At 36.3% G+C, this 14,756-nt stretch overlaps 1 protein-coding gene across 29 annotated transcripts in view; it reads left to right on the top strand.

Annotated features, from left to right (window-relative positions):
* Positions 1–13,227: 13,227 nt before the first annotated feature.
* MAP2 (microtubule associated protein 2) overlaps positions 13,228–14,756 on the top strand; it is a gene marked incomplete at its 5' end in the record, with an annotated part of 72,850 nt that continues 71,321 nt past the window's right edge. For all 29 annotated transcript variants that reach the window (XM_082658504.1, XM_082658503.1, XM_082658491.1 and 26 more), the window contains one exon: positions 13,228–13,489. In XM_082658504.1, the coding sequence (XP_082514630.1) occupies positions 13,228–13,489 (262 nt within the window). The remainder of the gene's footprint in view (positions 13,490–14,756) is intronic.

Here is a 14,756-nt window from a genome sequence, read left to right as displayed (position 1 = left end):
TGGATCAGACATGAGTTGTGAGGGAATTCCAAATGATAAGGATTCTGTGAGGTGTGGTTTTTTTTTTTTTTTCGGCCCAACTCAGCGATGGAGTGAACAAGGCTACTTTCAGCTTAACTCAGAATTCTCCTGAGTCACAATTAGAGCCAGCAGACGCACTGTGCAACATGGCACACAGCCTGACCCAAATCCGAAAAGAAAGAAAATAGAAAAAAGTGGATCTGCTTTATATGACTCATACTTTACCTTTCCCTAGAAGAAAATTAGTATTTATTATGATTAACTAGATTTTGGACTCTCCCTGGATGCAGTAGTTTAGTATATTTAAAAATGGATGTTATACAAATATTTTGCATCTATCCATTTTTCTTTCTAAATATATGACTTAGGTCTATATTCATGTAGCACCTGTGATGGCCTCTATCACTGCATTAACTGTGTTATCTTGTAGCGTATATATTACAAACACATCTGACCTCTTCAGTATAGTGTGAGCTGTTCGTGGCCAGAATCCATAATTTAATCATCATTGTATTCCTAGCGCCTAATAGCTTGGTGTGAAGCTGGTATTTAATAAATGTTTATTGAATAAGATTCTAGAAAGCACAATAAATAAATCGATAATTGATGACAACCTGAAAGTTAAATGAAGGCTCAATACGTACTTTGTTAAAGCAATTTATAAATAGTGCCTCTTAAGGAAAAGTCCAGTTCTTCAGTCTGTTCAGGCTCTGTTTTTCTCAGCGTTCTCCATTTTCTTGCTTCAGTGTCTCATCAGATGAATCCAGATCTGACCGGGCTCATGTGTCTCTGTAACCCACTAGCACATTTCAAATAACAACAAAATAAATAAAATTTTAAAAGTGGTGTCTAAAAGAACCTCATGAGACTCACGCTGAACAAAAACAAACCAAAAAGAAAAAAAAAAAGAATCCCATCTTACAGTGTTCATCAAAAATCAAGCAAAATATTCCCTAACACTGTGTAGTTTAATGAAAGAGCACTCTTCAAAGCACTCTTCAGAACATGGTATGTGACTGAACTTAAGAAATCTGAACTTGAGTTACAAACTGACCTCAAGAAAATAATAAAGTAAAGGCCTGTCAAAATAGTATAAACCATGATACTTCTCACAACAAACAGATTGGTAGTAAGGTTTGTAAATAGATAGATGATAAGATAGGTAGATAGATGGATAGGTAAAATAGAGAAACTTTAATTTATAAGCAGTCTGGTAAAAGAAGACAGGTTTTATTTTAATTAAGTTTTTGACCGTGGAATCTAGCCTCTCATTTCAGTCCTGATCTCATCACCAAGTCCAGGTCTATATGCTCCTTTTCTAGAGTAGCTTTCAGTAAGGGTTGCTTCCATATTGAATCATGCATCCTTCCAATTCACTTTTAATACCATTGCTGGATCAATCTTTCTAAAAAATAAACTTGATTATGTCACATCTTTTGTGGTGCCCTCTGGCCTTCAGGAGAGTCTAAGTATGGCTTACTATACCCCTTTATGATTCTACCCTTGCCTGCCTGTCCGCCTCCTTTCCCCATGTCCCACTTCACTTCTGGACCACAGCGAACAATCCTGTGCTCTACACGTTCCTCATTCATTCGTGTAGTAAACATGTGTTGTTGAGCTTACTCTGTGCGACACACTGTACCAGGTGCAGGTGATGCAGATATGAAACCCTCTCCCTCCAGGAGCTCACAGCTTCTTGAGGAAGACAGACGAATAGGGAGGAACATCTAACATAGAGTGAAAACTGGAGTTAGGGATGCCAAAATCGTGCTCATTATGGTATCTTCCTGGAAGGTGTTGCCTAGCCCAAGTCAAAAATAGCACAGGATGTGGTCACCCAGACTCTTTCTTCCTAGAAAGCTTCCCCTCCTTCCTTTGGCTAACTCCTACTTGTCCTTTAAATTCAACTCGATGTTACCTCCTCCGGAAAGTATTGACTTCCCAGTGTGATAAGAACTGCCTGTGTGCCTCCACAATTTCCTGTCCTTATCTGCGTCACAGCATGGACCACATGACTTTTTGTTGTCGGTTTGTCTGTGAGCTCCTTCAGCATAAGTGCTATATATTTTTTCTTGTATCCCCAGTGCATTCCCTATGATACATAGAGCCTTTCCATTAATGTTTGGGAGACATTTCTCAAACAATTAATTGGTTAATGAATTAAGATTTGTAACCTCAGTTGGAAGGCATTTTAGAAGTCATATAGGCCAACATCCCCTTGATTCTATAACGTTCATGACAGGATGGGCATTCAACTTGTGCTTGAACACATCCACTGACAAAGAGTGCATTAAGTTCAAAGAAGTGCAGAAAACAAATGGGGCAACTGATTATCCTAGAAGTCCATATACACTTACTATATTTAGAACAAGATTTTGATCTGAACATGTTCAGAGGCAGAGCTTCAGTCGCATGGCTTGTGTTTGTGAAAGAGGAATTGTTCATCAAAAGATAAAGGGACTGAGCAGATCAGATAAAGTGGCAGAAAAGAGCACAAGTGGCATATTGTTTATAACTTCCCAGGACTTCATCCTTTCTTGTCTTAAATAGCTGAAAGAAGATCCTATTCATGGAAAACCATAAAGTATTTAGTTTTTAAATAAATCCTTCACTTCCAACTCTCCATCCTTTCTTTTTTTCTTTTCATAACTCCTATTTTCTTCTCCAACTTTTCACGTTTTGTTTTGTTTGTTTGTTTGTCTTTAATTCTAGCATCTTATTTTGTGATGTATAGCACAGTCTCCAAGTTTACCTGGGTCATGACCCTGCTCCCACCTCCTGTAAAGAAATCTCTGAAGCATCTTGTCCTCAAGCACTGATTGCTGTTCTTACATTGTAGCCCCTTTAACACCCCACCAGTTCCCTATAAGGTGGTTCTCAGGTGTCTGAAACTAAAGGATCTTCATCTGATGGTGGTGCCAGTAAATACTTAGGACATACTTTTTTTTTGGAAAACCTGTAATTCTATAGAATAGGCCTTAGCTTTGTACCCAAAGGAGATTTATTTTTACAGTGCTTTATTATGTGACACTGGACAAAGTCTGACAAATCTGGAATCAGATTTCAAACTGGAAAAAGTTTAAAACAAAATTATTAATTGTCAAAATCCAAATTAAAATTTCCCTCCTACGCTTTTTATCCTTTTTATTTATGCTTAAAGAAAATTGTATTAAAATTATTATGATTGAATTTTTCTTTATATGGTAAAAGAAAAGTATTGATGTAAGGGTCAAAATTTATCCCTTCAAGAGTTCCCTTGCTTATGAAACACACTCAGGTTTTGTTCATGTCTAAGTTTGTACACCTAGTAAATGGGAGAACCAGTATTCAACCCTAATTTTCTTGTTAGAAATCTATTACTTATTACACTATATCTCCAGGTCCTTAGCGAAATATCATCAGTAGAGGCTAAAGCTTTAGAGCATTTAAATATTATTTATTTCTGGTATGTATTCTGTATTTATTAGTTCTTTTATATAATATGAAAAAGGGCCAGAAATAATATACAACTGTGAAGTACAGGTTGTATGCCATGGTCACATAAAGCTCCTTACCCAGTTTAATATGATAGACTGTTATCAGTGGAATGGATGTATGAAGTTAGTGTCATCTGGACTGGATTCTCCTAGTTCCTACCCCATTCCACCAACTCCTTGGCGAAAGAGCAAGCAATGGAATGGATATTAGTAGATTTGGCTTCTCATTCCAGATCTCCCTGGAAGTGTCTAACTGTCAAATAATTTACTCTCTCTGGCCTCAGTTTTTCAGTATGTGGCAGACCATACATTGAATCCTATTGCTAAAAATGTTCAAATAAAAGCCACAAAATAACAAATAATAGGTAACATTTGTTGAGCACTTCCAACTTGCCTGGAATTATGCTTTATTTGTATTACCTTATCTAATTCTATCAATAACATAGCATTGGCTTGTTGTATACTCTGTGTCCATTATCATCAGAAATAATGATGCACTCAACAACTCTCTTGATGTGAATTGTTTATTAGTCATGGTGTGTGGTGAAGAATGGATCATCCTTGTCGGTATTTTACAATCAGCCTGAAAAGAGCAGAAAAGACATGAAACAAATACCTGGATTTTCACATTTTCATGTCATCAAGAACTTTTCCTCAGTTTTGTATAGAGACAAAGAGAAAATACATAGGGTTGTAATTTGTTAGTCAACAGCTATTTAAGCTTAGAACTCCTCAGCATTTGTTAGGAAAGATACAGATTCTGCATAAATTTCTTATATTGTGAGGGACCCAAACAAAAGTTTCTGTTTTGTAGTACTGATATGGATAGTTAGTAGTATGAAGCATAATTGAGCCTACATGGGAAAGGGAAACGATATTCATATGCTTAATTGTATTATAGGACTTGTTGTTGTATTCTTTTGTTCATCCTTGGATATGTATCAGTACAAAATTAGAATCCCAGTGTTTTTACTGAACTGGCACATTACATGATGACAGGGCAGAGCATATCACAGAAAACATTCTAGAATTGCTAATGCCAAGTGCATTATAAAAATGGAGACATGCTTATCTAGCACACAGTGTATTTTTCCTTTAGATTTTCCAAGCTTTCATTGTTTCTCCTTTTGCCAATTTTTGAGAGTATTTAATGTTGCCTGGTAATAACTATAATCAGTGACTCTTTCTGTGTTTTGTGACCTTTCTAATGTTGTAATCCAAAGAAAAACAGTGAGGTTTGTGGTTTTGTGGGAATCCCAAGAGAAAAAAGTTCTTCTTGACTAAATGACATTTTCGGCACACATCTCAACTATCTAGATATTAAATCCTTCAGTTACTCCTTTGAGGGCTTTGCTAGTTCAGAATATCACATATTCACACCATGCCTATTACCCCACATCCATCTCCAAAGTGATCTAACAGATAAAGAAGATTATAACTGGATTTGAGGTATTTTAGGCAAAGTGTATTTTTGTCCTAAACCGTTAACGAGTGCCAAGAAGTATCTGAAATAAATATTCTAAAGACAGCTTGAATATGTTGTTAAACTGACCAAGGACTAGTCACTGTTTTCACAGTGTGCAGTAGGTTTTTTACCACAGAAGATGGGTAACTTTAAACATTCTTCTGAGACATTTCTGCTTCCCTCAAGTAGGATTAGACACAACAAAGGACTGGCGTGTTCCCAGGAAGCTGACTGAAAGCAGTGATTGGACTCCATCCCACCATCATAAATGTCCTGGACTAAGGCAATGAGAGATCCAGCTTCTATTTTTGAGAATGACTGCCTGACCTATCAAGATAATTGCCTTAACCCCTTACTCCAGTTATTCTACAGGGATATTTCATGTGTGCATTTCTATCACTCCCCATTCTTTCCTGAGGTCCTGTGCAGCAGGCTTGCCTGAAAGCACCAATCTTCAAACTTCAGTGTTTCAGAGTCATCTGTTAAACCTGTTAAAATACCAATTTCCAAGCCCTATACCCGGAAATTCTCATTTATTGGATGGATGTTGGAGGTGATTGGCTGAAGACACTTTAAGTTACATTGGAATAGATGATCCCCAAAGAGCGTTTTAGTTTCATGTTTCAAAGCCTTTTTCTGAGAGGGATGAAACTGTTTATCTTAAAGATATTTCTAAACCTGTATGTTGCATGGTCACTACTATGTATGCTAGGTCTAGAAGTTTGTTCTACTAAGCATTATTTTTCATACACTCTCAGTGGAGTTAGAACTTGAGTCGCTTCTTCTACCATGCCTGAAAATTAGGTTTCAAAACCATTCTTCTCTCACTGATTGAGCTAATATTGGCCAAATATCTATAGCTGACAGAATCTTTTTCCCTGTGTTTATCTGGATGTATTAATTAATTCAATATTCAACAAACGTTTGAAGCCCAGCTTATGACTAAATGGCCCTTTGGTAGGTTTGAATATTACTGTCATGGTTTGCTTGTGTGCATCTTACTTTTACATAACCCTTTTCATACTTTGAAGGAAAAATATGAAAAGCTCCAACCAAGTAGGCAGAAAATTAGAGAATGGTTTCTTTTTTAGTAAAAATGTATCTCTGATTTGCATTCTTAGTCCTGGATTTGCCCTGAGAAATGAAATTCATTGGTAGCTCAGACAGCAGAGCAGTCAGGGACATTTTCTTCTGAGTGTTTCTGTTTAGTTCTTGTTTCTTCTCTTTATAGTGGAGGAAATGTGACAGATGTACCTTATTTTATTTTATTTCTTTGTATCTGAAAGCCCTTGGGACATATGTGCTCAGGAACTACTGTTTGGTTCACTTAAATAAATACATTCACCACTTGCTTTAAAGAACAAAAAATACAGGAACTATCAAAGCATGTCAAATTTGTTTTAATGTACAATATGCAGGCAGTTCAATGATAGATCAAGGTCCAGATGAAAATGCTTCTCTTTTTAAACTAGCCTTTAAACACATTAAGTTTTAATGTACACATATGGTTTTGTAACCTTTAGGGAGAACCAGCAAAACTGTATTATTTGGCCACCTTCAAAATAATAAATACTTTGTCATTCTAAAGTTATCATTCCCTTATTAGCAGCATTTGCTTGGATGTTAATTAAAAGAGTGTTCTAGGGAAAATGAATAAAGGAGAGATACTTTTTTAAAAAGCCATGTGTTATTTTTTCTAAGAAATTATATTTTTATTGGAATTTAACTTATAACCTGTCTGAAAGATCTAGAATATTAAGTGAAGTTTTATAAAACATGTTGTATGAAAAAGATCGATGTCTGTTTTGTATTTTATTCACTTTATATACATGAAGGTTAATATCAGAGCTATTGTGTGCTAAATAATATTATGTAATTTGCTCAAAAGAATGGTACCCTATAATAAAATGTCAGAAGGCAACAGATACAGTTATTATTTATTTATAATATATATCCTGCCTGACTTGAGGAAAGATTTGATAAGTTTTACAATTAAATTATATATAAATTATATTTATATATAATTTATTTCTATAAACAGACACAGTACCGAAGACTTAGAATGAGGTAAATACTGGAGTTAAGCATTAAAAGAGTTCCTGGTGATTAAGGGGAAATGTGGGAACAGATATATTACCTGACTAAGAAATATCAGAAATAAGCAAAATACATTATCTCATCTTATTTCTAAATTCTAATATAAATTAACTTATTGGGTGTATCCTTAAGCAAGGAACAATCATATCACAAAAGACTGTTTTCAAGAGTGATTTTACAGATTTGGAGGCAGACTTTTAGGTTGCTTGTGGGCAAATCCATATTTTTTCTTACACACACAAAAATATGAATTTATTTAAGTATCTGGACAGGTACTCAAGTAAAGTCTCAGAGTTTTGAAACATAGAACATTATAGTCTTAGGCCTGGACAATTTTTAAAGCAGATGCATTTAAATACAAGTGATTCTCCATATAGTAGAAATCAAATTATGGATGTTGTAGTCAATATTCTAGAAATCTAAGTAATAGCAGTACTGACTGACAGACCTACCCATAAGCTACAAAATCGGTCTCCGAGAACCTACATTAATTATCATATAAGATAAACACTTTCTATTAAGTAATTGAAAATTAGAATATGTCTATCCCAAACCATGAATTGAGTTTTGCCATCACAGCCTTGTTTTATGTTGAGCTGGATATTTCCTTTTTTCTTTCTGTTCTTTCTTTTGCTCTTTGTTGTTGTTCCTTCCAGTCTTTTATTTGCTTTTTGTCTCTCTCTCAGTATTTCTTAATTAGAATTATCTAAGGGCCTTGGCTAATTCTTAGGCTACTGATCCATAGAAATAAAAACCTTCTAATCAACATGCGGGAAGGTACTTATTTTTTACTCTGCAACATTAAACATATATGCATTAAATCTACCTAAAAACAAAACTGATGAATTTTACATACATTAAATAGACAAGAAATTAGTTTTTATACCGTTTCAACGTAGAAATTACTCTGTAGAAAGACTGTTTCCATTAAGGTTATAGCAGTTTTATTATCATGATATAAGAGGATACAGGTTGAATCTTCAGCAAGTTAGAAATCTGATCAATGCCACATCGTAATGTCTGGCTCATGTCATTATAATCAAAGGATAATGACAGGTTGCCAAACACTAAAGAATCTTACATTTTTTCATAATTATCCATCAGTGATATGAATCAGAATGTAGCCATGATTAGTAGGTTCAACAGCTGGTGTGAAAAAAAACCTGCATGCTCTTACCAAGGAGCACTAGATTGAGAGAGCCAGGTCTGAGGCTTATTAAGGGAAAAACTGGAAGAACTGGAATTTTAAAAGCTGGGATTTTGATGAAAGAAGAAATGTCTGTCCTTAGAGAACTTTCAAATATCAGAAGGAAATTGTTTAATAACAAATGGTGGCAAAGATTGAAGCTCACCACTCAAGTCTATAACATTTGTGGTGGCACAAGACCTTCTCTTAGCTTTTCTTTCCAACTGTATATCTTAATTGGGAAGAAGACTGGGGCCCTGTTTTATGTAGCATAATAGCCATGATATGATAGAGTCAAGTGAAATATCTCATTCTCAAATCAAATAAATAGAAATTTGAACTTCTTGGATTTCTTTTTAAAAATCCGTATTACAGGTATCTGTATCCTCATTCATATTGGCATTTGTGTTTAGCCCTAACAGCTAAGATTCCGTTGCAACTTATTATGAATTGTAGGTCAATGTCTTGGCCTTAGTACCTTTTTTTTAAAACTCAGGAATTTCCTTGCTCACATTATCAAGCTAGGCTTTTGGGAAGAGGAGAAGGAGAAGAGTGTAGGTAGTTTCTCAGCTTGCTTTGTCCATCCAGAAGATTGTACGGCGGATGCCCAGCTGTTCAGCAGTTAGGAGCAAAGAGGATTTGTGATCTTTTGCAATATGGAGAGAGGAGTCTTTTCCATTACACAGTAGGAATGGGATGTTACAATTCCTGGTACCTCACAAGTTGTCTTTAATAGAGTTGGAGAGAATTTGCCTTTATCTCAGTTTTCTTATCTTCTTTAATTCCACAAGCACAATTTTCAGAGAGATTCAGGTAAAAGTAATATTATACATCAGGAAGAAGAAATTAAAGGAAGCTGTGATCACTTTTAACTATGTTTTAACACCGTTTTGAGGAGTAGAGATAATCTGTGACCCCAAAACATTGATTGGGAGTTTAAGTGAAATTTACCATGAATGGGTGGTATTTTAATAATACCATGTTGTGATTTTAAGTGAGAGAAGCTAAATAGTGTCTCCTCTGTTTCCAGCTGCTTTTCAGTAAAACCTAAGGAAATCTTTGCAAATCATATTTTCTGTCGGTCTTGTCAGCAATGCCAGTTCTAGCTTGAAATCTCCTAAAATGATTGTCACTTAATAGAGAGTTAGACTATGTACATTTCAAAAGCCCAACAAATTAGAAAGTGATATCTGACTGATCTGTATACATTTTAAGGAGTATTATCTGAGTAGTCTTATCAGGAAGCCAGATGATGCATTTTAGATAATAAATTCACTTTATTTGTGCCTCTGATAGTAAGTGAAATCAGTGTAGCCAGCCTGCCCTTTCTTCTTCCAACATTAGTTTTTATTGATTACTTAAAAAGAAAGAATTAAAAACTCTAAAGTATTAAACACTAAGGAATTCACTTTTTGAATGCCTGGTCTCTTGAAAACAAATTATCATAACTTTTTTTTTTTTTTTTTTTTTTTGCGGTACGCGGGCCTCTCACTGTTGTGGCCTCTCCCGTTGCGGAGCACAGGCTCCGGATGCGCAGGCTCAGCCGCCATGGCTCACGGGCCCAGCCGCTCCGCGGCATGTGGGATCTTCCCGGACTGGGGCATGAACCCGTGTCCCCTGCATCGGCAGGCGGACCCTCAACCACTGTGCCAAATGGATGATTACCAAGTAACACACTGCGCATTTCCATGTTGGATCTTTAGGTTCAAATTGAAGAGTTTTAGTCATTGAAAAATCTCTTCCAGATACCCCTAGGGGAAGAATTGCCAATTTTAGCTGGGAGTTATGGGTACTCATATTATTTTATTTCCTTTGAATATCTATGGCTAGAATGCCCAGAGTTAAACATGGGCTAAAGTGCAAACCTAAGTATTTTCCAAATCCTTTTGGAGATGTTAATAAACATGGCATCAGATGAAGGTTCTATAGCCAATTGCTTGAGATGCTTTGCACACCACTTGCCTTCCCTGAGAGTCCCATGCGCAGTAGAATAGCAAAAGCTCTCAGAAAGCTTGTGTTATACATGCCCATGTAACTCAGCATCTCTCAAGCTTATTTGAGCACTTTACTGCTGGTAATCTTCCTCCCCAAAACACATAATCAAAGACTATTCATGAAAAAATATCAGACAGATTTCAGTAGAGGGGCATCTATAATTTACCTGACCAGTATTTCTCAAGGTCATCAAAAACAAGGAAAGTCTGAGAACCTCTCACAGCCAAGAAGAACCTGAAGAGACAGGAAAACTAAATGTAATGTAAAATCCTGGATGGGGGTTCTAGAAGCGAAAGAGGACATTAGGAAAAAACTAAGATAATCTAAATAAACTATGGACTTTACTTAATAATAATGCATCAGTATTGTTTCATTAATTATAACAAATGTATCATACTAATGTAAGATACTAATAACAGAAAATTGCGTACAGGGGATACATAGGAAATCTCTGTACTGTCTGCTCAATTTTTCTATAAATATAAAACTCTTCTAAAAATATAAAGTTTGTAAAAAACAGTATTAGCCAGGCATGTACTTTTTTGTGGAAAACTTTTTCTATTTACAGGTATTCACTCTGCACAAAAAATATTTTGGACCGTAGAAGAATATGGAAATTTTATTTAAGCTGTTCTGGTAAAGGAAAAGGAAAGGAATCAAGGCATGTAAAGATAAGGGTGCTGAGGCAACAGTCTCGCTAGCAATAAAATATTGTGATCAGAGTCATGCTTTGAATGTAAATAATTTATTCAGCCCATTAGATATATGAAGATGCCGAAACAAGATTATGTTTCTCAGAAGAAACATAATCTTCAGACTCCCAATTTAGGTCCTTTGATAGTTGACTAGAAGACAATGGCAGAGTGGAGTCTAGAACACTGCAGAACTGTCTTTATAAAAGATGTAGCTAAGTTTTCAGGTGTACACATGGAGTGGTTAGTTCTGAGGACACACTCCTCCCATCAGGCTTTCATGTCCCAGTCACTTGCCGTGTCTGTCTTGGGACGTTCATTCAGTTTTCTGTGATATCTGGAAGCAGATTTGCAAGTAATTATTATTGGACTTACCAAGTTTTCAGGCTCTTCTTCCTATGCCAGCAATTCCAGTAAAACTACTGAAAATATTTTATATGTAATGACTGGTGGTATGATGACTGTTAGTGTAATTATAATAATAATAACAAAGGCAGTAACTACTATTTATTGAGCTTGCCAGGGACTTGTGCTGAGCCCTTTATTTTATTCTGTTTAAACTTCACAACAAACCAATAAACTAGGCATCGTTGTCCTCATTTTATATATGAGGAAACTCTTCCGCGCATACAGTTCTTTGTACATCATCAGTGCTGTGCAGATGCTCTTTGGTTTATTCACAAGCCCTTCAATCAATATTTTAAAAGTTAAACTTCTTATCTCCTATTTAAATATGCTCATAGAGACAATAAACAGAATCCTTATGGGAAGCAATTGCTGGGGTTCGGGGTGTGTTATCATCAAATTAGTTTAAATGAGTTGATTCATCTAGTTCTTCCTAGTATGAACAGAAAATTAGAATAGGGACCTGAGAATAGATTGAAATTCAGTAAAAAACAGACAGATCCTTACTAGGAATCTGATAGGAAGCTTGCTTCCTTTACAGCTTAATTTATTTTTGATGTCTCTAAGCAGAGCTTGGTAGCCAAAAGTAGATTTCTTTTAATACAGTTTTTGTTTCCTTGTTTAGAGGGTTTTGCTTGAGTTACTGTTTTTGAAAGAAAGGAAAGTGTTCTTAGTTTCCATCAGAGACTCTCATTGTCTATGTTATCATGAGTGTGGGGACGATAGACCATCAACAAAGCTACATTGCTGGCAACAGCTTTTCAAAACTGAGTGATTTATCACCTCTCATCAACTGCATCTCTAAATTTAGTGGCATCGGCATATAAGTGAAGGCCGTGCGGTATCTGCCATTTGCTTAACATGTACAGAACACCTACCCCACGACTTATTCAAACTTTACTATAATTTACGGCCACCTAATATATGTTAGTGATTTAACTTAATTGACTTAATTGTGAAATAAAACTGTAAGTTATGACATAGGCCTGATATTATAATTTTTATTCTCTATGTAAGATTTATACTGAGAAAATTTCATTCCCTTGTAATCTAGACATAGGGCTTAGAAAAGTTTGCTGAAAAATTGTCAAAACGATCTTTCTCTTAATACACAGTATCCAGAAAAACATATCTACCTGGTTTGAATTGATCATCTTTGAAACTGAAAGGGCTAATATATTGGCCATTGTCTTTTCTAGGTTTCACAGAATTGTGGTTTAAAAGAGTATTTGGGATAATTTTCCATAATCCAGCATTTCCCCTCAGCCATTCTTTTCCCCACTCTTTTCTATCCAGTTTTGTCACCCTACAGATTTTCCCTATACTAAAGAATTCCTTTACTGTACAATGTCACATGTCAGTGAAAGTTAGCTCAGGTATGTCCTTAAATGCCAAGCACTAGTTTAAAAAAAAAAAAAAAAAAGAGTATATGTAAACTGATGGTGATCTTATATTAAAAGAATAGATATTCCAGAAAAGATCTGTAAAAACCAAGGTGTTAACAATAGCTACCTCTTGATATTAAAAGTGGGTTGTTGGGCTTCCCTGGTGGCGCTGTGGTTGAGAGTCCGCCTGCCGATGCAGGGGACGTGGGTTCGTGCCCCGGTCCGGGAAGATCCCACATGCCGCGGAGCAGCTGGGCCCGTGAGCCTGCGCGTCCGGAGCCTGTGCTCCGCAACGGGAGAGGCCACAGCGGTGAGAGGCCCGAGTACCGCAAAAAATGGAAAAAAAAAGTGGGTTGTCGAATATGTTTTTTGACCATAGCTAACTAGTGAGTTTGCTATAAATTTTCCCTATCTTAGTACGACTAATATCAGATAAGCTTTCTCCAAAGTCATGGCTGCCGTTTTTCCTCTTCCAATCACAGGAGAAGTCACAGGACGTTGAAGAATGGCAGATGATCGGAAAGATGAAGCAAAGGCGCCTCACTGGACCTCAGCTCAACTAACAGAGGCATCCGCCCACCCACATCCACCTGAGATCAAGGATCAAGGTGGGGCAGGGGAAGGACTTGTCAGAAGCGCCAATGGATTCCCGTACAGGGAGGATGAAGAGGGCGCCTTTGGAGAACATGGGTCACAGGACACCTACTCAAATACCAAAGAGAATGGGATCAATGGAGAGCTGACCTCAGCTGACAGAGAAACAGCAGGTAACTAACGGCTCTTCTGTCACCAGGGCTTGCTTTGTGCTTTGAAGTCTGTTTAGGCTGAAAGTGAATTAATTTACAGCACTGATCTTCTTTCACTAGTGCTAGGACTGAAATTCTAGTCGGTCAGGGGAAATAGACACCAAAAGGAGAGAAAAATCATGGGAACTAGCCTGACATTTCCCCCAAATTAGTTGTATGCTCAATCTCATCTCCCTATTTAGTTTTTACCACTTTAATTTTGGTAGACAAATGGCTTGATGTGTGCATGTTTTGCTAGTAACTGTCAGCACTGTAACTTACTGAAAGAAAACTTCACGAATAGTTTCTTATTGATACTCTTGAATGATACTGGACTTAAATCGATAAATTGATAAGAAGCATACTTACTTTTTAGGGCAGAAAGGAATGTAGAGTCTATCTCCCAGCCTTTAAAAAATAAAAGAGAAAAAGCAAAGAAAACAAACACACACATACATACACAGGAACCACTTAATACTTCCTCAGATAGCTTTTTAAGAACTAATATACAAATGCTTAAAGGAGAACATAATGTAATATAATCTTAAGTACTTCCTTTCAAAGTGTAATTTCTACCAATAGTCCTCTTTACTATTGATGATATTGTCATTAATGGCTTAGAGAAACACTAGCCTGCCCTATAATATTCTACACCATTATTTCCCTTCTTTGCGTAATTCAGAATTTAATGCATTTGAAACACAGCAACTTGCTGACATGCTACTCCAAAGAGAGTAAGTAAACTACTAGTTAGAAAGGCTATACCGCCTTCAAAATCGTCCCGTACTTATTCAAAGATTGGTTTTCTACAGTCAGTTAGTTAGTAACACGTGCACTGTACACTCAGTTCAAAAAATATATTTAAATTTTAATGGGCAAGTATGAAAGGCATTTCAAATATAGTATGTTTTTTTTTTAATCCACTCATTCAACAAACTACTATTGGGCATTTTCTACGTACAAGCTGTGCCAGGGTATGTGCAAGGAATGGACTCTGAACTTCACAGAGCAGATGATCTAGTAGCAGACATTAGACATGTGCATACAATTAATTCAGATACAGAGCACAGTGTGTTAAGTATCAAATAAGCAGTATAGGAGGACAAAGCTAGAGAGGGATTGTTTCCAAACAAAATTCCCAAATTGTGCACGGAAGCATCTTGAGGTGCCACGGCAAAGGCACAAGAGTACGGCAGAGTGTTCTAAATACTCAGAAGAAACACCGTGATACTCAATGGCTTTCAAATAC

Source organism: Grampus griseus, assembly GCF_964374135.1.
Source record: "Grampus griseus genome assembly, chromosome: 7".
Taxonomy (NCBI): Eukaryota; Metazoa; Chordata; class Mammalia; order Artiodactyla; family Delphinidae; genus Grampus; species Grampus griseus.
The sequence above is the reverse complement of the archived record's forward strand: the minus strand, read 5'-3'. Positions and strand labels throughout refer to the sequence as shown.